Source organism: Equus quagga, chromosome 18 (assembly GCF_021613505.1).
Source record: "Equus quagga isolate Etosha38 chromosome 18, UCLA_HA_Equagga_1.0, whole genome shotgun sequence".
NCBI lineage: Eukaryota > Metazoa > Chordata > Mammalia > Perissodactyla > Equidae > Equus > Equus quagga.
This window is the reverse complement of record NC_060284.1, coordinates 39,752,970-39,776,472: the sequence shown is the minus strand read 5'-3', so window position 1 is coordinate 39,776,472 and position 23,503 is coordinate 39,752,970. Positions and strand designations below refer to the sequence as shown.

The 23,503-nt window shown below is 41.1% G+C and overlaps 1 protein-coding gene and 1 long non-coding RNA gene across 2 annotated transcripts in view; one reads left to right on the top strand and one right to left on the bottom strand.

The window, feature by feature from the left end:
- Positions 1-2,426: 2,426 nt before the first annotated feature.
- Positions 2,427-22,263, bottom strand: LOC124229895 (uncharacterized). The gene is made up of 3 exons (XR_006886012.1): positions 22,178-22,263; positions 19,363-19,476; positions 2,427-2,484 (listed from the first exon to the last, which is right to left on the bottom strand). It is a non-coding gene; the product is annotated as an uncharacterized LOC124229895 (long non-coding RNA).
- The window catches only part of VAV3 (vav guanine nucleotide exchange factor 3), a 350,711-nt gene continuing 348,898 nt past the window's right edge, over positions 21,691-23,503 (top strand). Inside the window, exon 1 of the mRNA XM_046645400.1 lies at positions 21,691-22,029. Coding sequence (XP_046501356.1) covers positions 21,826-22,029 — 204 coding nt within the window. The 5' untranslated portion in view covers positions 21,691-21,825. The remainder of the gene's footprint in view (positions 22,030-23,503) is intronic.

Here is a 23,503-nt window from a genome sequence, read left to right as displayed (position 1 = left end):
TGGTACTGCCCTCACTCACATGAGTGCTGTGCCTTGCCCATAATGCTTCTCATAACCTGGATTAGCACATGAGCCTCTGTTAGCACATGTTTGCAGAATTTTCCATTCCACACTCAGTCTTCGCCATCTGCCTCCTCCTCCTCTCACACGATTTTGAAGCAACTTGGAAATTCTAGTGAACTTTGTATAAAGCTATAAATTTGGTACCTCCGTCCAAGTCCCCCTGTCTATGTTTCCTGTGTGGTTGTACTTCTGACTATTGAACTAGATTCACAAGATTGCTGAGATGCATGAACTGCAATGTATTATTTAGGATTCTTTGACTGCAGGCAAACAAACTAAGCCTGGCTAACTTAACACAATGAAAAAGAGAGAGAGGAGGTCTTTAGAGAGAGAGGGAGAGGGAGAAGAAAGAGAGAGAGGGAGAAAACTCCAACAATTTCCCGTTCTTCTGTCACTTTACTAAGTGTTTAGTTTTCAGGAAAGAGACTGGTCTAGCTTACCCCATGTACCCTTAGTGGGATTCCTTTCTTGACCATCCACCAAGACCGCATGCTATGGCGAATAGGACACATCCTAAAAGAGTCATTAGAAGAAGGCGAAGTGAATGCTGCCCAGGCAAAAACAACAAATGTCCACCAAAGGAAAGTAGAAGTACCTTGATAACCTTCAAATACATCCCTAGACATGACTGTGAAACCTTTTCTTAGCTTTAGCTTTTCATAACCTAGAGTTCAGCCTGGGTAGTAAAAATAAACAATTTTCTCTAAAATAAAAGTTGCTAATGAATTATGGTTTTAAGTCAAAATTTAATATTTGAATATTCAAAGATTGCTGGTTAAACTACACAGTGGCATCTATGAGTGTAGCAGAATAGGGACGTGTAAGAACCTGTGCACTCCAGTGCTGCACGCAGAGGCTTTTTGTATCCTGTTAATTCAGACAACTTTAAGATATTTGGACTGACATACTTAAGGTGGAGCCTCTACAGCTCTCATGAGTGCCCACGCACGTTCTTACTGTTTGCATTAGTAATTTTGCCTTGGGCAAGTATGGCCTTATGCTAAAAAATACTACTAGGTGACAGCCCTTCCTGAAATCTCTTCCAGGATCTTGGCCGTGGGCCTCTCCATCTCTGTTATCATGTGGTCTCCTATGTTCCCAAGTTATACAAAGGGCTTTCTAACAGTTTGGTTTGCTGAGCTTGCTTCCTCTGAGAAGTCAGGCAGAGCGGGGTCTGCAGTCCATTGGCTCCTCTCTGATGCCTGTGGAATAGTATTCGAACACAATTCCTTAGAAAATGGAATTCAGCATAAACTTCGAATTCTACTAAGAGCTCTCACTTGCAAGGTGTCAGAGGAATCTTGTTTTCTAAGGTGGTTTTACCTGTCAGGCATGGGCTTTGAGGACGGCCATAACAGACATGACTGTTATAGCACCAATGGCTGGTGCCTGTTTCCATTAGTTTCTCAGCCTACAACTACAGCTCCTAAAAGAGAGCTAGGAGGCTCTGGATTCCTCTGCAGACCTTTTACAGACTGGCCCTGTCTGTCTTCTGCCCCCAACTCCAACCATTAACTTCATGCAAGCCTTTGCCCTCACTTTATACACACGATATTTTGGCCCCTCCACAAAACTTCCTGGTGTCTCACTTTCTGGTGGACCCTTAGGCCTCTGAGTTTTTGTAGGTGCTGTTCTTATTCTTATAATGCCCATCCACCTCCTTGTCCCCCAAGTGAACATCTTATCTCCCCACCTCTTCACCCACTCTCGCCACCCCCCCGGGCAGCTGGTCACTCCCCACCTCTGTGCTTCTGTAGCAATCTGCATCTACCTCTACCCTGGCACTCCTTTGATTACAAACAAAGGAGTTTATATGTCTGTGTCTAGTGGGACTGTCTCCTCCACTAGACAATGAGTCTTGGCACATAGCAGATACTCAGTAAATTTGAATAATCATAATGGGAAACAGTTCAGGCAAAATACAGTCAACAAAAATTCACAGAGGTCATAAAGGATCCAAGGTAATTGTCAGAACCTAAAACAACTGACAATAGTACTTCAACTAGAAGATGTCTTGATTAAGAAGGGTTTGATGTTTCCTGTATTTTCTTTTCCTTTTGGTAATAGATTATATTTATTAAGAGCTCTCTTTTAGGAGCTATAGTTGTAGGCTGAGAAATTAATGGAAACAGGCGCCAGCCATTGGTGCTATAACAGTCATGTCTGTTATGGCTGAAATCACAATGTTCTATTGAAGAAAGCGAACAATATCTTGTGCTTACAATTTCACTGCTGAAGGTAATGCATCACTTTGTGGTTTACCGTTCTTCTCCATGGAAAGAGAGAGTGCCCCTAAAAACTTGTGGATGGAGATAGCTCATCACGTGAAAATGCAGATGGTTTTTATTTTAGAGTTAAATCTTGAGAACTTCTTGAAGTTTATTGCAAAACCTTAGCTTCAGCTGGCAAAATTTTAGTATCCTGAAAGGGGGAAGAGAGAGAGCAAAGTTTAGGATCTAGCACAGCACAAAGGAATTCAGAGTCCTGTTTTTTATCTCTGATTCTAATATTTCTACATATAACCTTTTAGACATATATTTATTTTGTTGTCTTCATTTTAAAATATAATCATTTTAAAAGCACTGAACTATTCCATTAAAAAAAATCACAGAATGACTATATTTGCAAAGTAAAAAAGCACTCATACTTTCTTTATTCAAATGCAGATTTTCACATAGATATTACCAAGAGTATCAGCTGGCATGTCTCTGTCCCTCATTAAATCAGATAATGTCCATTCAACATTCTCTGCATCTCACCATTTCATGGTCTGTGAGAGTCCAAAGATTTCTGTAGGATGTTTTAAAGTTCCAGAAAGCTTATTTCCTCTTGACCAATTCTGTCTAAGTCAGTCTAAGATAACCCTAAGTCAACTAGGTTCAAACTCTTTCATGGGTTTTCATTTCGGTACAAAAATTCCCATTTCCAACAAGTATTTCATGAGTAACAGAAGGTTTTGTTATTTATCATCTAACCTTATTGGCTCTGCCCTTAGACTCTTAATCATTCTTCCTCTTTTAGTTCTTCTCCTCCCAAACTTTGGTCCTTCAGGGTCTTGGCTTCTACTTCAAACGGGCTTGTCACGAAATCTTCTCAGAAAGGTGGGCTTGCCTCACTACTGCCCTCAGATGCAGGCAGAAGAGGCCCCTGCCTTGGGCCCTGTGCTGTAGAAGGCCCATCCCGGCCCTTCTGCAGCTGCACTCCACATCCCCACCCCCAACACACGGACATCAAGGGCAGGAAGTCATAGGGCCAGCGAGCATATCCACCTGGAATCTGCATCCTTTTCTGTTACACTGTGCTTCTGATCCTTAAGATTCCCAATTCACTGCCAAAACTCCCTCCAGCTTGCTTGCAAAGGCTTGCACGGGTCTCTTCCCCTCACCCCTCCTGTCTTCTCGAGGGCTGATGTGCTGCTGGAGTGCACGCTCCCAGGCCTGATGGATGGCCAAGGGGCAGTGGTGTTAGGCAGAGTTGTAGACAGAACTGAGGTGTGCATATGAGTGCGGCCCCTTGATGTGGGGCAGAGCCAGGGATGTGAGGAGAAGAAGTGGACCATACGCTATGGGCCATGGACAGGGGCCAGGCTGGATCTCCTGGCACCTTCACGTGTTGTCAAGGAACTGCAAGATGCCTGAGAGTTCTTAATTCTAACCTGACTCACGGCTTGCCATGAGAGTACATTTATCAAGGCAGAAGTGTAGAACATATTTTATTCAACATTTTGTTTGATTTATAACTATTATTTAGATATATGTATGTGGCTTCCATTTCTACTCTTGTCCCAGGCTGGCTTGCTTTACCTAAAAAGTATTTTCCTTCTAGTTGTTTAGGTTAAAACAATTTTTTTCCATTTCACATGTGGGTTGACTTAAAGCAGGATACTCTTGGATCTAAGAGCAAGTTGGAGTGGTTATAAATAACCAGGGTATCCTGATGCTGGTAAGCTAATTGTGTTTCTAAACAACTTATTGAGATCTTCACATATAAGATGTATCAAAAATAACAAGATACAACTATTGGTATCTATCATATTAAAGGAATCAAGAGAGTTTATAAAATAAATAATAAAAGTATATAAATATGAGAAAACTTTAATAGAGTGTCAAGTGAAAGAAAGGTTATAAAATAACATGTACAGTAAAATGGCAATTTTATTTTTAAAAATATATATCATAGGGGCTGGCCCGGTGGCACACGTTCCACTTTCGCCAGTTCAGATCCTGGGTGTGGACATGGCACCACTTGGAGAGCCATGCTGTGGCAGGCGTCCCACATATAAAGTAGAGGAAGATGGGCATGGATGTTAGCTCAGGGCCAGTCTTCCTCAGCAAAAAGAGGAGGATTGGCGGCAGATGTTAGCTCAGGGCTAATTTTCCTCAAAAAAAAGAAAAAAAATCATAAAAAAATGGGAAGAATGCACACCAAAATGTTAAAAGTCTTTTGGAGATGTAATTCCTGGTTATTTTACATTTTATATACATTTTAACTGATCTGGATTGATTATGTAGTGCTTTTGTAAAATAAAATTATTATACAGGAGAAAAATATTTTAGAGTCACAGTGGTAAAAAGCATTGAGTTTCTTTTCACTATCAATTATATGACAATAAAATGGTTATATTTTGTTCTATGTTCCACTCAAAGAAAATCTTTTTTTTTTTAAAGATTGGCACCTGAGCTAATAACTGTTGCCAACCTTCTTTTAAATTTTTTTTATTCTTCTCTCCAATGCCCCCGATCACATAGTTGTAGATTCTAGTTGGCAGTGCCTCTGGTTGTGCTACGTGGGACGCCACCTCAGCATGGCCTGATGAGTGGTGCCATGTCTGCGCCCAGGATCCAAACTGGCAAAACCCTGGGCCTCCGAAGCAGAGCATACAAACTTAACCACTTGGCCACAGGGTCGGCCCCAGAAAATCTTTTAACAGGGTCAGATCTGTAGGGCCTGGGAGGTTTCTGTGGAGTTTATACAGTGTATTTTTAATTTAATTTCAGTTTTAAGGAAGGTCAAAAGATCAAGTCAACACACACAGATGGAATAAAGGAAGCTTTTCATTTTATCTGGACCTCTGTATTGGGATGTGTGCATGCTTTTTTTTTTTAAATATAAAGAAGTTAGTTGACTTGGATCAAATTTAACATCATAAAAGAGTATCAAGATTTCCATCATGTCTTATTTATTTTGTGGTCATTAAACAAAATCGTGGAACATTTTCAGATGGGCAATTTTCTGTAATTGTTGCACAGATTTTCCTGAAACTTGGGCAAAGGTTATAAAGATTTGATTTACTGAGAGAGTCCTGTAGTTCACAGACCCACTAGCCTTTGCATGAGTGATATCATAAACAGATTGTTCATCAGCTTTCAATTTGTGCCTGTTAAGGGGATTAAAATGCTTAGATTTTAAATTTTTTGACTAAAATTATCTCTATCAACCCCTAATAGAATTCATGTGGTTTTATAAATTGGTGACATTTTCAGCCATTGTATTTTATTAGCTAAAGAATGTTCTACACCTTGAGTTTTTTATGAATATAAGTGATTTGGTTCCAAAAAGCATCTGAAAAGTTGTCAAGCCAGATGCTTTCCTGTTAGAGAGGTCCTCAACCTGGGTCACACATGGGAATGCCAATTAGTTAGTTAATTTATTAGTGTTGATCACTTAAAGAAAAAGACTTCCCAACTTCTTGAATTGTTGTAGTATTTAAAACTCTCAGTACTTTGTTTTGCAGCAGAAGCTCTTAGTGAATATTTTTTATATGCATATTACTGGGCAAGGCTGGAGGAGCTCGGAGGAGTGGTGGGCATAAGGCAGCAGGAGTTAGGAGAAATAGAGGTGCTATGTGTCATGGGCTGATCTTAGATTTTGGCATCTGACAGATCTGGGTTTGAATTCTGGTTCTGCTACTTACTGACTTGGTTGTGTGACAATGGGCAATTTATTTAATCATCATAAGCTTTAATAAAAAGCTTAATAAAAATCCACCTTCCGGAGTCGTGGTGAGCGTAACGCATGTGAGTGTCTGGCCCATGGTGAGGTAAGCCTGGGAAGGGGAACAGAGTGAGAAATGGCACAAAAGCTGTCACGGGAAGGGAAAAGAAGGAAGAGGAAAGATGGTAGTTGAAAATGGACAGCAAACAGTTCCCTGTGGGGTTTCAAAGACCTTTGAATTCTACAGACCTTTATTTAAATAACCTTTAACTTTTCTTTTTTGAGATGACTAGTCCTTGTTTTTTAGTCTCTCCTCGTAATCATCACTTTCCAACCCTTTAATCATCATTATGGCTTTCCTCTGTAGTTTCATACTTCTCTCGCTGGTTGTGGATACTGGGAGTTTGAACTGTACTCTGCGCCAATGGAGAGAGTAGAAGTAAGTGTGATGCCACTCTTGCTTTCCCCTTCTTATAGCCAGTCTTATAACAAGGGAAAGAGCAGTAAGCAGCAGACGACAGTGTAAATATGTGTGCCTAAATATATGCTGCTGACCCAGCATGCTTCAGGGAGCTGGTGTGACAGTGACTGCAAACACTTTTAGAGCACCTACTATGTGCCAGGCACTGTTCCAGGTGCTTTACATATATCAACTTACTAACCTTACAGCAACTCAATCCAGTAAGTACTAATGTATCCCCATTCTAGAGACTGAAGCACAGAGAGGTTATCAAACATGTCCAAAGTCACAGAACTAGCAAGTGATGGACCCAGGAGTTGGACTTAGGCAGTCTGGCCTCAGCAAAGGCACTTGTAACCACTATGCTATGCTCCCTCACACTAGTTGAAGGCAGCAGATCTTGAGCACTTGAATAAGGAATATGGAAAATATGTAGGAATTTATTTGGCAAGCTAGGCTTGGGAGTAGGAATGGAGTAGTTTCAAGATGAAGAACCATGACATATAAAAGGTTGGAGGTGAGATGAGCCAGTGTTCTTTGCTGTATTGGAGAAGTGGAGAATAAGATTGGATTAATGAGTTGGAACCAAATTACTTCTCAAAATGTATCATATTATAGTCTCTTATGAAGAGTATCTGATAGGATAGACTATAGGGAACCCCTGAAGATTTTGAGCTGGGAACTATGATGAGAAGTGGATACTATGGGGAAAATGAATTTAACAAGGTTACGGACCGTGCCCAAGAGGATAAGGTCTAAGTAAGATGAAAAACAAAACAAACAAAAAGCGCTTGATGACAGCTTAGAGGAAAACAATATAGTTAAATCTTTCATGGTTTTGAGTCTGATGGACTGGGAGCGAGTGTGGGTGCCTCAGAATCAGAATTTTGAGTTGGAAGCGACTTTAGGAATAATCTAGTCCAGCTCACTTAATCAGTAGGTCAAAATCGTGATTAATCACTTAATCACTTAACCAAGGCCCAGGAGATTGTCCCAGGTCACAGGGGAAGATGTGGGGGAGTCAGGGCTGGAACCTTGGTTCTCTGCCTTTGTCTAGTGTGTTTCCAGGATATTGAGCTTCTCCAGATTGGCAGACATTTGCTAGAATTTACAACATAGCTTCAGTAAACGGACGCATGTGGATGGTCTGTGTGTGAGGCACATGAGGCATTCAGGACCACACTTTCTGCAATCATGACCAGCTATGTGACTGAAATGGGAAACTGAGAAGAAGAGCCATTCTGGGGGAAATTTACCAGATCACTTTTGATGGAAAGAGAGAAGTAGAGTGCAGAGGATGACTTGGCACTTACAATTTCTTTGACTACAGAAAAAGAATGTCAGCCACGTTAAAGTTTGTTCTCAGAAGTAAGCAGATTTGAATAAATACTGATTGAAACCAGTTTATTTTTAATGGGGAGCATGTTTTTTTCATTTCCAGAGATTCAGAACTTTAGATATTATGCATGCATTTTTATTAAGAATTCATATGGTAATTATTCACCTAGAAACTGTACAAAATTAATTTTTATTTAGAGAGTATGTTAATGAATGATTGTCTGTAATATCCCGATAATTCTGCATAACCCTCTGTTGTATTTCTGAAACATTTTATCTTCTGAGATAATTAGGTAGAGTCAGAGGATAGCAATGTGTAATCTTGGTTCCACAGGATTAATTTATTACTTTCCTTCTACACAGAAGCCTCAGGGTTTAAAACACTTTGCAATTGAATAGTTATTCCTTATTTAGTTGAAATTACAAGTTCTCTGTCTCAAATAAATCAAGATAAGGCAATCCATGTTGGCATAAAAGTTTTTTTTCAGGGTGTGTTGGCGGGAATTTGGGCACTGGTTTTTCTTTATGGGAAAAAAACCTTTTTATCTCATACTGTGAACTTCATACATTCTAACATGAAAACATGTTCTTGAGGGGAGTCCAACTATTGAAAAGCCATGAGAGCTACAAAATTGACAGTGTGTTTTAAAATGTATTACTTTTCTTTTCTTGACCATTGAGGAAAACTCTCCTTTCTACCGTGAAATTAAATCTATCATTTGATCCCTTCCTCTTGTAGTTGATAACATCTCTCTCTTGTTAAAAGCAGTTTTTAATAGCATAGGAATTGTTTCCTCATCATACAAATTTTTTTCAAGATAAGAGAAAAAGAAAACAGAAAATGAAATAAAATAGTAACAATTGCCATATAAATTTTAATAAAAGATTTAAGCTTCTGAACCTTCTCAAAAATGAGAAAAAGAACAAAGCTTCAAATCTGGAACAGCACTTATTTTCAGTATTAAACCTAACGTCTGTGAACAATCCTTTTCCCCTGGGAGCCTCAGTGAAGCCAACCATTTACTTCTCACGGGTGAGTCTTGAAAGGAAACGATGTTCCTTTTGAAACAATTCGAGAATTATTTGACTTGGATTTTAGTCTTATTCTCTTTGTAGCACAAAATAATATGGGTTTTTTTTTTCAGAAACATTTTTCAGGATTGATTTAATTCACCATTTGTTAATTAGAAAGATTCTTTATAATTTTATAATTGATGTTGGTTAGAAGAAAAGAAAAGAAAAGTAAAGATGTCTAGATAGCTTAAGCAGGGCAGCTTCTCTAAATGAGTGGTGAAAATATTAGCTCATACATGATATAGGAAGAAAACAGAAATGCTTGTTCCTAAAAGGGTATGATTCAAAAAATGTACCCTCACTAAAGTGAAACACTCTCTTAAACTATTAGCAGGCCTGGGGACATCTCCCTTTAAGTACTGTACTTTTCTTGAAAAAATTAATTTTCCTGGATAAACAGAATCCAGTTGCTTAAAAGTCACAGTATTTGTTTGGTTTTTTAAAAGAGCCTATACAATGGTTTGCTCTAGCTTTTAGTATACGCCTGAGAAACTGTGAGATGGCCCCAGAGAGCGCTACCAAAACAGAGCCGAGTTCTCTGAATCCATCACCCCATCCTTCTTGAAATTCTCTCCTATCCTGATTTCTGAGCTACAGTACAACTTGTATATTAGAGGAAAGAAAGAGGTAAAGTGTTTTCTGTGCTGCCTGCAGTCAGAAACTTTGATTTTAAATTCTCCTCTATGGGCTCCGAATTTGAGAAGGGTTTAGAGAGAGGTGGAGATGGGTACAGAAAGAGGGAAGACTGTTTCTTGGCAGCGGGTGTCCCTCTTCCTGCTAGCACTCTCCTAAGGCCTGAGAGAGTAAGACTACTTGTTCCAGCAGGTGACAGCATGAGAACAACCACAGGGGTTCTGCGGACTTGAGAATGAGGAGGGGGTAATAGCAACAAGGGGCCAGGGGGTAATTGGTGTCATCAGTATTGACAGAAAGAGAGGCTGCTGAGGGGACTGGGGGTGTGATGCCACTGCCCTGTGGAATTTAACTACATGCAGGTGCCTTAGAAATCAGAAGGCCTGATGCTGTACTTAGCAGATAGAGGAGAAAGCACAGCTTTGAGTTCAAATGTGAAATCCGAGTTCAAATATGCACATAGCCAAAAGGCAACTGCAGGGATAGCAAATGCAATTTATGCAGTTAAGAATAGCATGCTTTATTTTGGATGTGTACTTTCACCAATCATTAGTCATTGAGCAAAGTCAGAGGGAGACTGTAAACTCCAAGAAGACAAAGATTTTTGTCTGTCTTATTTACTAGTGAATCTTTAGCATTAGAAAAAATGGGTGATCAATAAATATTTGTTTAGTAAATGAGTTAATTGTCATAAACCAATTTGGAATCCGAGAAGGGGAACAAATAGAGCCAGACAAGGACAATAAACCCTAGAGTAGAACTGAGATCTGACTCTAGCCACCTCTAGTGTAGATCTCCTAATCCCCAGGGAGAAGGGATTACAGTTCAACAAGACCACACCTGTATAAATGAATATTGTATGACACACGTATAGTTTGCCATTGAGTTGCTTCGATTATTTTTTTACTAATTTCTTTTATCCTTTACAGTCCAAATTTAAAAGGACATTTTCAATACTCCGTAAGTCAGATATTGAATCAGGGTTGGCCCTAACTGATTACCTGGAAGTCACTACAGAAGCGATATGGCAGGGGTTTCTACCCATTTAGCACCAGTCAGGGGCAGTTGTATAAAGGGCATCCTCACAAGGGCTAATGTTGAAATGGTGTTCTGGGGAGCACTGCCCTGGATTTGAGTAACATACAGAGACAGCCGCATTGAGCTGTCTTGACCTCCGTTGACCATTTTTTCTCTGACTCGTGGTCTCCTCTCACTCCTTCACTGTGAGCAGCCCCCTGAAGCTCAATTATTAGTTTCCAATGAGTCTTTCTCATGATCATGTATGTATCACTGTTTCAACTATTCCTTCTGCTGATGACTCTCAACCTTAGCATCCTCACCCTAATTCTCATGCAAACACTAATCTCTCATCTTATGCTGTTTCAGTAAAACTCATTTTGGTATTCTTCAATTCAACTAACTACCCAGTTACAAAACTTCAGAGTCATTTTTAACTCATCCCTCTCTGTTGTCCCCACCAAGTCCAGCTGTTTCTATATAACGCTCCCCAGCCATCTCTCAGTGCAGCAACTTCTTAACTGGTCATCCAGCCTCCTGAATCTGTCTTTTCCAGACATACTGTGGCCAGTTTTCTTCCTGAATTCCCACTTTTGCCATATTTTTCCCTATTCAGAAATCCTCAGTGTAGTTTCTTGTTATCACCGCTTTATCTTGCCTTTGAGAACTTCCATCATCTGCCCCCCGCCCCCTACTTCCCACCCCAAACAATCCAATATTGCTTCCTGATATGATCCCTCTGATCCAGCCAGTCTGCTTTTTATTTCCTAGTCCTCCAAAATTAGTTTGTTTCTTCCGAATGCTGTGTTTTGGCTCATGTTCTTCATCAGTTGGAAAGTCCTTCCTTGCTAACGGTTCAAGTCAAGTCTTACCTCTTCTATAAAGACTTTTAAGATGGTTTCATTCTTCTTTGATCTTCCACTTTCTGATACATTAATGTGCTTACTCTCCACAGCATTCTTTTTGGTCCTTGCTCACAGGCCATTTTGAAATATGATTTAACTGTTACATATGTCTATTTCATCTTCCCCATTATACACATTTTAAAAACAATGATATGTATTTATTTCTTTATATATATTTTAGTCCTCAGTCTGGTGCTTTATGAATATAATGGAACTCAATAAACATTTATGGACTTGATGAATACAGCTGTGGTTTAATAGAAAGCAAACCCTACTTGGAGTTACATATTTTGGATTTTCTTCTTGGCTCTGCTGCTCCCCAGATAAATGACAATGAGAAAGTTACAAAATCCCACTGGTTCTCGAATTTTATTATTTCAAAGAATTACCTGGATGTTTCATTCAATGGACACAGAAATTACAGAATCATAGGGCCAAGTCTGAACAATTGAAAAGACCTTTGGTTGATAACTGTTGAAACCAGGTGATGGGTACATGGGAATTTAGTAACTATTCTTTCTACTTCTATAGAGGTTTGAAAATTTTATAATAAAAGGTAATCATTATCATCATCATCATCATCATCATCATCATCATCCTGGAGCAGTACTGAAAAATACAGAAATTCTGATTTAATAGATTCCTAGATATCCCCCATAAATTCTGATTTAGTGGTTTGAGGAAGGGTTCAGGAATCTTTTTTTGTAATGGTCATACTGTTAGAAACATCACTCTACCTCTCTGAACCTTTTTCCTAACCTGTAAAATTGTGACACAATGTCAACTTGACAGGCCTACTGTAAGTGAGATATGATATGTAAAAGCATGTAGCTTAGTTCCTGGCTCATAATGTGAAGCCCAATATACATTTAAAATAACAGAATCCTGGACCCTTCAGGAACCACCCCTGCTCTCATAAATTGCCAATGACCATTTATAACCCTGAAGATGAATTTAGACAACCAAGGCCAAGAATGAAAGAGAATAAAAGAAGTGAAAGAAGGTGATGAAGAGTGGTACCCACATGTCCTCTTTTTCATGCTCTGCTAAGTGATTTGACCCCTTCTCAAAATGAACTGAAACCATGTTTAATTTAAAGAGCTCAGAGAGATAACAAATTGCCAATATCCAGGGTATTTCATGGATGGTCTCACTAGACTGGCGACTAAGCTAATTTTCAACAGCTGGAAGAGTTTCTCTCTCTCACACAAATCACATATAGTTCAGACATTACAGAGAAAACCCACTCTGAAAAACTAACTATAGCTTCTACAAGTGAAGTATGATTTAGGCTTATTGAAAAAGAATTCTGAGACTTAAACATATTTTTTGTTTTGTCACATTTTTATTTACTTATAGTAATTGCTTATTAATAACTAAATAGATAGCATCTAACACCACAATTGCACTAGATACTTTATCTTCTTTAGCACTTTTGGAACGATTTTGCTTTTAAATTGGATCGACCATACCATTTCTGAGTTGTATGTCTCCTTTCTCCAGCCACCATTACTCCCTACACCCAGACTTCACTCCTTCTAGGCTGCTGCTTACACTCTTCTCCAAACTTTTAGAGAACACTGTTCCAATAAGGTAAAATCTAGGTAACACAAGGTTAAATATGAACAAGAATGCTGGAAATAATGAAAACTTTTTGTAGATTAAGACTAGAGGTAGCATTGTCTATAGCAACAAGTCTGAGACCACTCATTCATTTGTTCATTCATTCAATAAATATTTAATGAGCTCTTGGGAATTTCCAGATGAATTAGACACTGTATTTCCTTAAGGATTCCTCTTAAGACCAATAAAAATAATTGTAAGACGAAGTAGAAATGACACCGGTGGGGATGGGAGGGTGGTGGTGGTGGTAGTAGGGCAAGGATGAGGTTGTCAATCATTATCAGGGAAGGCCTTGTGGGAGGCTAACATGGACAGAGGGAGATACTGCAGCCTTGATGAACCCTCCCGCCCACACATCATATGCATTGGCTACACATCTGGCTTAGGTTTTAGAGTCACATTTAGTGGCCTTGGAATATAGCAAGGCTTACAAAACTGATGTAGGAACTGAGTCCACTGGCAACACTTATTTAACAGCTGCTCTCATTTGCCACAGTGTGTAAGTAGAATGAGTGCCAATTTAGTTTTTAATCCTGCTGCAAATGGACCATTGCTTAGCTCATTTCTGAAAGATCCTTTGAAAAGTGGAATTCAAGGCTTGGATTTTCTCCAGTTTATCTGCAGAGTATGAGAATATTGTGGAGAACTTTTGGGTAGAAAATTTGGAGGAAAGACAGATCAGAAATAGACAATAGCTTTAAACCCATACCTCCTTTGGATCAGTTTCTGCACGCAGCAGAATATTACCTATATCTTTACATGCAGATAAGTGGAAAAGGTAGTCATAGCTGACTTAAAAAATAATTAGATGATTATTTAAAAGATATATGAATCTTTTCTTCACTGATACTAGTTTCTGGCTCTTTAGAGATAAGCAATACTTTTTAATCTATAATGAAACTGTTGCCACCTTCACACGCACTCCACAGACATTATTAAAGAACAGTTGAGCTTTTAATCTCTGAATGTGAGAGATGTAATGAGTGTGAGTAAAGCAATTATTAGGCAGATATCTGCCATAAAATGTCCAAACTGGATGTAGCAGCGAAGCAAAGACCTTTCTGTTCATCCTCATTCCAGTGCAGACATCTACTGGCTTTAGGTCAGCAGCATCTGTCTCCTTTACACTTTTACTAAAAATTAAACTGATAGCTTCGATAGACATGTAGGGCCACAGTTAGCCACCATCCACACACAGACCACAGCAGGTGGCCATAAAGAAAAATTTCAGCCAGCGACCACATCTTCCCAGGCACTTTCAAATAAGAGACAGATTAAAATGAAAGGCACTGATAGCCAGCAGCAAAATCGCATTCACTTTGATTCAAGTAACTCAATTCCCCATCAGTGTGATGGAGATAGGCTGGGAGACCACGGCCTTGTCCTACTATTGATCACCAGCGGCTGGGGCAGCCCGTCTCCCATTGTGTCCTGAGAAAACTGAACCACCTGGCACAGACAGAGGGAAGCTTGGGAGATTAGTGCTGATACTTGGAAGGTGGAGGGTTTCAAAGTGAACTACCTAGATTAGCGAGGATTTTCAACATTTTGGAGTTTTTAATTGAAGCAAATGTTTTTGCTTCATCAGACTGCATCAGCGTTAAACTCTTTGAGCCTGGAGGCACCCCAGAAGTTATGCCTGGTCCCTGGCACTTGGAGAGATTAAGTAGATGGAGGGAAAGGGTCATGAACGGTGGAGATATCAGGATTCTAGAAGACAACAGACTTCATTTAGCTGCTGCTCTTTTATGCCTGTGGCAGACCTCAAGGAAAAGGTATTCTGTGATCTGCCTATCTAGCAATCATTCCAGCTTGGTGCCTATTCATAAATTTTACTCTAGTATCAACCGCCATAAACAGTTAACAGTAAATGTAAACACATCACCACACAGACAGATCCTGGGTCTTTGTACCATCTTTCATACCATCTTTTTGCAGTGTTAACTAAATTTTCACAGAGATTTCCTATAGAACCGTGTTTTACTTGTACTCTGTAAATCCACATAAAATTTAGGGGAGTATTTTTGCACTTGGAATGTGCTGAATATTTGTTAAATGAGGTAGGTAAATCAGATGTGATATAGTGGCAGGGTTGTTTTTTTGATAAGGGACAATTATTTCCCATGTTTTTGAAATGATTATTCTTTCTATGTTGTACTGACATTAAAACATATAAAAAAAATAATTATCCTATTTTCTTCAGGTCTATCAATGCATCCTATTCTCTCTTTAAAATCATCTGAATTATTATCGTTCTCTCAAAGCGATCCTTGTGGACTTACCTCTTTGTTTCTGACACCCTAATGCTATCTTCTGATCTAAACAGCCCTGAATTTTAGTTTCTGAGAAATGTCAGCGAGGGGCGAAAACTGAGCTAGCAGAATACATGAGTTATTCCTAAATCTAGGAAATTTCTGTAAGAACAACTTAAGAGTTGTAGCCAGCAACAAACCAAACAGCTTGAAACAGAAATAGTGATTGTGTTTTCATTCTGATCAGATACAGCGTTCTTTAAGTGTTGCCTGGGAGTCTCCCTTTTGTGTTTGTGCAATAAAAACCAGTTTATGATTTTACAGGTAACCTAATGCCAAGATTGCAAAATTGAGCATCTTCAGCCTGAAAAAATACATAAATGTGAGAATGTCTGCCTGTATGTGCACATGTGTGAGATTAATGAGGCACATTAGGTTTCCATTTTGGTGCTTTTTAGCATTCTCATGTCAGTTCCTAGAAAAGCTGATTAACCTTTTTATTAAATCACTCGGCTTGTCATAATGAGTCTAATGATCAAAAAAGACACCCACAGGTTTTCGAAAGCACAGCATTTCAAAACCTCATGTCAGTTTGAAACAACACAACAAAATAAAACATCAGAAGTTACATCAGAAGAGAATAAATAGAAAGTGTTAAACAATTTTTAAAACATTTTAAAAATGGAATATTTTAAGAAAAAAAGAATTAAACAATGTTACTTTACCAAACAGATTTTGATTATTTTCCTGATATTTGAATAGCAATGGGGGGAATTTCATTTATGTAAATATTGGAACTGTACTTTATTAATGAGTTTGCACAGCTGTGGAGCATTTAGTTGGCTGTGCGTATAAAGCCATCTTATCGGAGTCTGCTCTTGGGCATCTCTCCATAGCTTAAATCTCCAGGGAGGCAGAACAGCATCATGGTGAAATGTGTGCATCTTGGCATCAGGATGATTGAACTCCAGTGCTGGTTCTGCCACTTACTGGCTGCTTGAATTTAGGAAATATAGTTGAGCTTTCTTAGCTTTGGTTTCCTCATCTATTATGTGAGGTAAATAATAGTACCTGCCTCAGAGAGAATCAAAGAAAGCAATGCATAGAAAGCACATAGTTCAATAGCTAGATGTCAGTGCTCATAATAAGAACTCATAAATAGTAGACGGTGGTGTCATTATCTGATCTCAGGCATAAGGTATGAATTTAACTAAACATGTTGGCTTTTTCTAATTGTGTGATAATGGCTTTCAGTTGTTAAAGAAAACAAACAGAAATCAAGGAAATGTGTTTTTTTTTTCTTCTTTTTTGAATGAGGATGGCATAGGGGTTTTTTCTAGTACTCCTGTACTGTCTCCATATGGGCAAAGCCAATTGGTCCTGGAGTATTGCTTTATTTTCCCAAGGACATTGTTGGTGCAGGAATTGTTGTTGGTGGCAGGAGAAAATCTGGGTGACATGCAGAATTGGTTAGTGGAACTTCAGCCTTGCTGCTCTGCTCTCTCAGCAATATTATCATCATATGGTTTACATCCTTTTTATCTCATTTATCCATCCACCTATCCATCCACCCAACCATTCATCCAACCCCTGCTAGGTGCTAGGCATTGGAGATATGGCATGAATTAAATACAGTCCCTGTTCCCAAGGAGCTCACAGGAGGGGCAGGGTGGGGGTGCAGGGAAGTTGTGGTGTCAGACACTTAAGGAGATAATTATTCTACAAAGAATTTAGTATAATAATTGCTATATGCATAGGATTCTGTGGAAACAGGCACCAAGGACTTCCCACAAAAGTTTCCTTACATTGAATTTTAATATTCGCCATGGCAGTATGAAGAGCTCTCTCTTTGACAATTTGTTTATATCAAGATGCAAATGAAATTGAAGTGTTCCACAAATTAGATTAAGTCTTCGTTGCTCACAGGAATATATAGCTATTTATCTTTTAGCTGTAAATCCAATCTCCTCAGTTGTCTTTCAAACACAACATGTACATATATCACTGCTAATGTTGGACAGCGGACTAATGTCTAACTAGGGCTTGAGCGCTGTAGCACGTTTAATGAGGACTAGAGTCTGAGAAGACCCAGCTGAGGCGCGATTAACTTGGTGAATTAAATCTTTGGAGCCTCATTGTGTGTGTATGTGTGTGTATCTACATTAGACGAAGGGGGAACACTTGTATTTTCATTTATGTGGACATCAGTTAGCTAATTAGTATTTTATTAGTCCATCGCTTGTAACACAAAGACTCAGAGTCATGTTCTTATGCTCCTTTTCAAGCTGCTTCTTTGGAAGCTATTTGTGTCATAAACTATCCCAGCAAATTTCTTTTGTTCGATGCTAAGTGACATTTTGAATAAGGGCCATTATTGTCATTGTTATTATTATTATCATCAGGACTTCAACATGTCAGAAGAGAAAAGAAAATCCTGTGATCCTAACAAGATCCTGCTCAGTTGGACCTAAAAATCTTTAAATTCACACTGATTTGGGCACATTTATTGAAAGAATGATTATAATTAGAAATCCCACTCTCCTCCCCCCATCCTGTCTTCACAATGGTTTTCTGTTATTTATTTTTAAAACAGTATCAAATTACTAGAAACTTAAAGCCTGCATCCCAATGTTTATATGAAATCAAACAACATTTGATTATAGTTGAGGAAAATTAATAGACAGCCTGGATTTCAGTTTGCAGTCTATAATATTTGTTTTTGCATTTTTAATTTTTTCATAAACTGATTTATCTTCAATATGCTAAATATCATCAATGTATTTCTTTTGTGACAAAATAAGAAAGCAATAAAATAAAGAATAAGGAATAAATTTGGGTTTCTGAATTTCTTGGTGGTAGACAGATCTTAGCACTTTTGTAAACTTAAGAGTTGAAAGAATAAGAAGAAAAAAATTGATAAGGATTGAGTAACAACACAGATTGCAGCAAGCAATGAAGTTACGTGGCTCTCGCCTCCTTTCCTTCACAGGCTTTGGTACCTTAGGACTGATGCATAACCTAGTGAATTCTCTAATCCTTACTTTTCTGATTATGTGTAATTTTGAACATGGAAAGAGACCTAGTATGTGATATGGATCACCTATTGTCTTTCCTGCAGCTCAGGATGCCACCTATCCCATTTCCTACTTTTATCCTGTGTGTGTAGGGCTGAGGCAAAGAGCCAAACCACAGAGTGACGCAAGAGAGAAACAGAGGGTCGCCTGTTAGCTGGAGGGCCCAGAGAGGCTAACAAAACACACAGGAAGGAGCAGACCTTCCCTTCATGTGGCTCTGATACCTGGTACAAGTAACACTACTGAATGCTTTCTGATCTTTTCACTACCAGGAAGAGAGAGCAGAGAGAGTAAAAAGGGGCAACATAGGTCATTCGTTCATTCATTTACTCACTAAATCAACTAATATTTATTGAGTGCTTATGGTATGCCAAGCACAAAAGTTAGTTCTGGGAATTTCAAGATGAGTAACTTACTATCCCTGCCTTCAAGGCGTTTCAGTCTAGCAAGGAGAAAGACATTTAAACCAGTAATTAAACTCACTAAGGTAATTATTATAATGGGGATCAACTCTGGACAGAAACAGCACAGATGTGGAGGCCAATCCAACTGACCCTCCTTCTGAGCTTTGTAAGCAGGAGCGAGGGGCTTAATGCCTTTGATCTTGTTTCTTCATCTACGAGGCGGAGGGAGGACATCCTCGAACCTGCAGATAACTATGTAAACTGCCCGGTGGAGGGCTTGGCATTCAGTAAATGGTAGAGTGTGGATGTGCCTCAGGTGCTAATGCAGGCATCCAGGGCAGTGGGACCACTGAGTCCTGAGCTCCATGTCACATGCACAAGAACGGCCTTCGCTGGAACACTGGCGCCCAGGACTAGCAAGGAGTTGTCGCTGACAGAATTTAGTCCCTACCTCCCAACACGTCATTGTCATTAGGTAGTACAATTTTAAAAGAAAAGGACTCTGGCTGACAGCTCAAAGAAGCCCATGGCCATTTTTGTTGTCGTCCCAATTTCCGACACTTTAATGTCTTCCACGTGACTCACCTTTTGCCACTCAGCTCCTTGTTCACTTGAAGAGCCCTCCACTGCCACTAGCCTCCTCCTCTTCTAGGCTTTCCATATATTTTCTTCTTGCCTTTCTCTCCACTCTCTGGTTTCCTATATTTGAGAAGCAGTATGTTTTGAAGTCATATTATATATGTAATAATATATAATATAAAGCATTTATTTGGTCATTGCTGCCCTTTTGTGAACTAAATGCTATTGGTTAATGTTTACTGAACTCTTACTAAGAGTTAGGCACCATACATTTTAATGCATTACATCATGCTTCTCAGTCTTTAATGTAAATATAATGGGGATCTTGTTAAACTGTAGGTTCTGATTCATTCGGTTTGGGGTAGGGCCCAAGAGTCTGCATTTCTAACAAGCTCCTGGGGGATGGTGCTGGTCCACAGACTGCATTTTGAACAACAAGGCATTGTATCATTCGATCCTGGTGGCAACACTATGAGGTAAATATTATTTTTCTCATTTTACATATGTGGAAACTGAAGGTTAGAGGAATTTGATAATTTTCCCAAGGTCATGTTGATAGAAACTAGCAGAGCTTAGACTCTAAACCCAGGTCTGCCTCCTGGTGTAGTGTATATTATCTGGTTTTTGGAAACAAACCACAATACTCAGGGTGATCTGATGTTCCCTGAAACAGAATTTACATTTTTAGTCAACTATTTTTCTTTTTTGTGAAATTTCTTTTCCAATTTAATTTCTCTTTATGCAGGACCTCTTATTACCTGGTGACTCAGATGTATTGGATTTTGTTTCTAAAGATGATATGTAAAGTTTAGTAGGATTTATTTGCCAAAATTGTAGTTCATGAAACATTGTGCCGTTGATGCAATCTACACTGAACACAGGAGGAAACTGCTGGGGAAGGATGCATGGGAGGGAAGGAAATCCTCAGGCTGATTTATTTTTTCACGCCCAGCGTACACAGTGTGCTACGCCTGTCACAGGCTGGTGGAAAAGGACACAGTCCCTGTCCTTAACAGATCAGATACACTTTTGAAAATAACATGTTGACCTTATAAAATTAATTTGGTTCATAATAGAAAATGAGCTACAGAAATGTAAAAAATAAAAATTATCTAAAATCCCAACTGGATTTCATATTTTATTTTTAAATTGTAAAAGAATACTTCTCGAAAGGGTGACCCAGGATCATATTTACACAGAACAGCAAGAGTTCAATGTGGTAATATCTTGCCATAAATAATTTAAACACTATTCTTGGCTTTGAGGGGCAGTGGGAGTAAAAGATCAGAGTTAAGAGTCTCCAAAAGATTTCAGCAACGCTAATGCGCTGCTTCAGCCAGCGCAAGAGTTCTGGGGGCATGTTCCAAGTTTCACCAAGAGTCCCAATGCTTACCCCGACCCACTCAGCTGAAGCCTTATGCTAATTGCCCTCAAACCTGGTCCCGGGTCACCGACGCATGCGCAGTCTGGCCGCCGGGGCTCCGTGGGCGTTTCACAGGCCTATTTCTCTCCCGCAGGTTTTTGTGCGGTCAGCAAAAGGCTCGGGACTGCGGCGATGAGCAGTTCCGAGCCCGGGAGGGGAGAGGGGAACCATCTCTAGGCGAAAACCATCTCTAAGTGAAAACCACCTCGCTTCGAAATAGGCTCGAGGGTTGGGGGCGGGTCTCCACACACAGGCTTTTAAGGTGCCCAAACATCCTTATGAGCAACTACCTTGGAGGAACAGAAATTATCTGTAGGAAGAGAATTTAGGAGATGGAACGGGAAGGGATGGGGGGTGAGAATCTCAAACTTTCAGCGTTGCGTTCTCAAGATGCTCTGTGCCCTTTTTCACTTCTCTGGGTAGTCCGGGGGCCCCAGTGAATCCTTCGTTCCTCTCAGACCCTTTCAGAAATTGCACTTGCCGGTTACGGGGTCCCAGTAGGAACCTCAGTGTATTACCGTGTTCAGCCACACTCTCCCCAAACCGGGAAGTCGTCCCGAGAGAAACTCTCCGGACGCCCGGAGTTATGTAAACTCCGCCAACCTGAGGGCTCGTGGTGGGCGGGGGCGCTGGGATCCCCTGCCCGCCCCTCTGCCCCCGCCCGGGCCACCGACCCCAGGCCGGGGCGGCGCGCGCTCTCCCACCCGCGCCTCTGGGGACTCGCAGACGGCAGCGCGAGCGGCCGGCGTGCTGGGCATGCTCAGTCGCCGGGCGCCGGGCTCGTGAGTCGGAAGCCTGTGCGCGACCGCCGCCGCCGCTGAGCCGGCCGGGGCGCACGGAGAGCGCGCGCGACTCGCTGCCGCGGCGGCCGGGCGCCGGAGCACCCGGGCCGGGAGCCGACCCGAGCCCCGCGCTGGGCCCCCGACGCGCCGGCCGCGGCGCCTGCTGCCTCGCACCCTCGCAGGGAAGGGGCCGGCCGCGGCGGGCGGCGGCGGCGGCATCCTCTCCGCCTGCCCCGGGCCGGCGGCGTCCGGGAGCCGTCGGGCATGGAGCCGTGGAAGCAGTGCGCGCAGTGGCTCATCCACTGCAAGGTGCTGCCCGCCAACCACCGGGTGACCTGGGACTCGGCGCAGGTGTTCGACCTGGCGCAGACCCTCCGCGATGGAGTCCTGCTCTGCCAGCTGCTTAACAACCTGCGGGCGCACTCCATCAACCTGAAGGAGATCAACCTGAGGCCGCAGATGTCCCAGGTAAGGAGGCCGGCGCGGGCGCTCCGCCTCCAGCCGGCATCTCCCATTAATCATCCGGCTAATTTCTTTGTGTAAATGCAAACATCTAGGTGCGCTCAGCTTGCCCTGCCTTCCAGCCTTGTGCCTTGGGGACCACGGCTTTTCATACCTTGGCTTGAAATGGTTTAGCTCTTTAGCTGATTGCTGTAGCCCTGCGTCCGGAGATGGTATGAGGATTTCGTAAAGGCTTTCTGTGAGGCGGGAAAAAATAAGCTGTCTTAGGGTGCCCTTCACCTACTTTTGTGTACGCGCGCGCGCGTGTGTGTGTGTGTGTGTGTAGGGCAACAAAAGGAATTTGATCCAGCTCTTTTATAATAACAATGGAGAGGGATGAAACGAGATGACGGGGTAATTTTGCCTTTAGTCTGTTTTTCTGCTTTGCGTTTCGTCCCCGTGTTTTCTTGAAAGAGGAACCATGACATAAATGAGGACTCTAGGAAGTGGAGGGCGTTCCGGTACCGTTATCTGTACAGGAATGACACTGGTCAAAGGAGGAAAAGGGAGCATGGCACAGCGGCTGCCCCCGAAAGCCCCCTGAGCTTGCGGCCAGCTGGCAAGCTGGATGGTTGTGTTTATAGCTCCTCTTAAGCCATGTGAGAGGGAGCGAGTCCAGCCTCTCTCACCAGCGACAGGAAACGAGAAGTTTCACTCGAGATTCCGCTTTCCTTCATTCAGTGCTTGCTCAGGTGGCGTGGTGCAAGTTTGGCTCCTGTGGCTGGAGCCTTGCCTGGAGGTGCCTTTTTGAGCGGTGAAAACAACAACAAAAAGCCACTCTGGAAGGTTGTGTTCCCCCTGGAGTCAACTCAACAGTCACAACTCAGTGGACTAGGAGTTTCTTGGTCCTGTCAGAAAGTTTTCGTGCAGAAAGATGTTAAACACTATTCAGCACATCGATTTTCTCTTTCACAGTGTAAAAAACCACTTTCCACTTTAAAGGCAGAGGAAAGAGTCCCCTCCATGACACATTTTAACACTAAGCCTGGAATGATACAGAATCTGAGCTACTTGGCAATCAGAGCAGTGTCTTTTACAGTGGAACTGACTTTATATAATTTAATAATTATGTATTTAAAGGTAGAGCACACACATTCATCTCTTCTTCTTGATGTCATTTTCATTAGGTTCCCTCTGCACCTCAAATTCTGCATCCCTTGCTTTTCTGCCTTCAATCTGTGGGTTAGCAGTGTCCCCAAGAAAGAATAGGCTCGTAAGAGGTGAAAGCCATCTTTTTTTTTTTTTTTTTTGAGGAACATTAGCCGTGAGCTAACATCTGCTGCCAAGCCTCCTCTTTTTCTGAGGAAGACTGGCCCTGAGCTAACATCCGTGCCCATCTGCCTCTGCTTTATATGTGGGATGATGCCACAGCATGGCTTGATAAGCAATGTGTAGGTCTTTGCCCGGGATCCAAACCCGTGAACCTGGGACACCTAAGTGG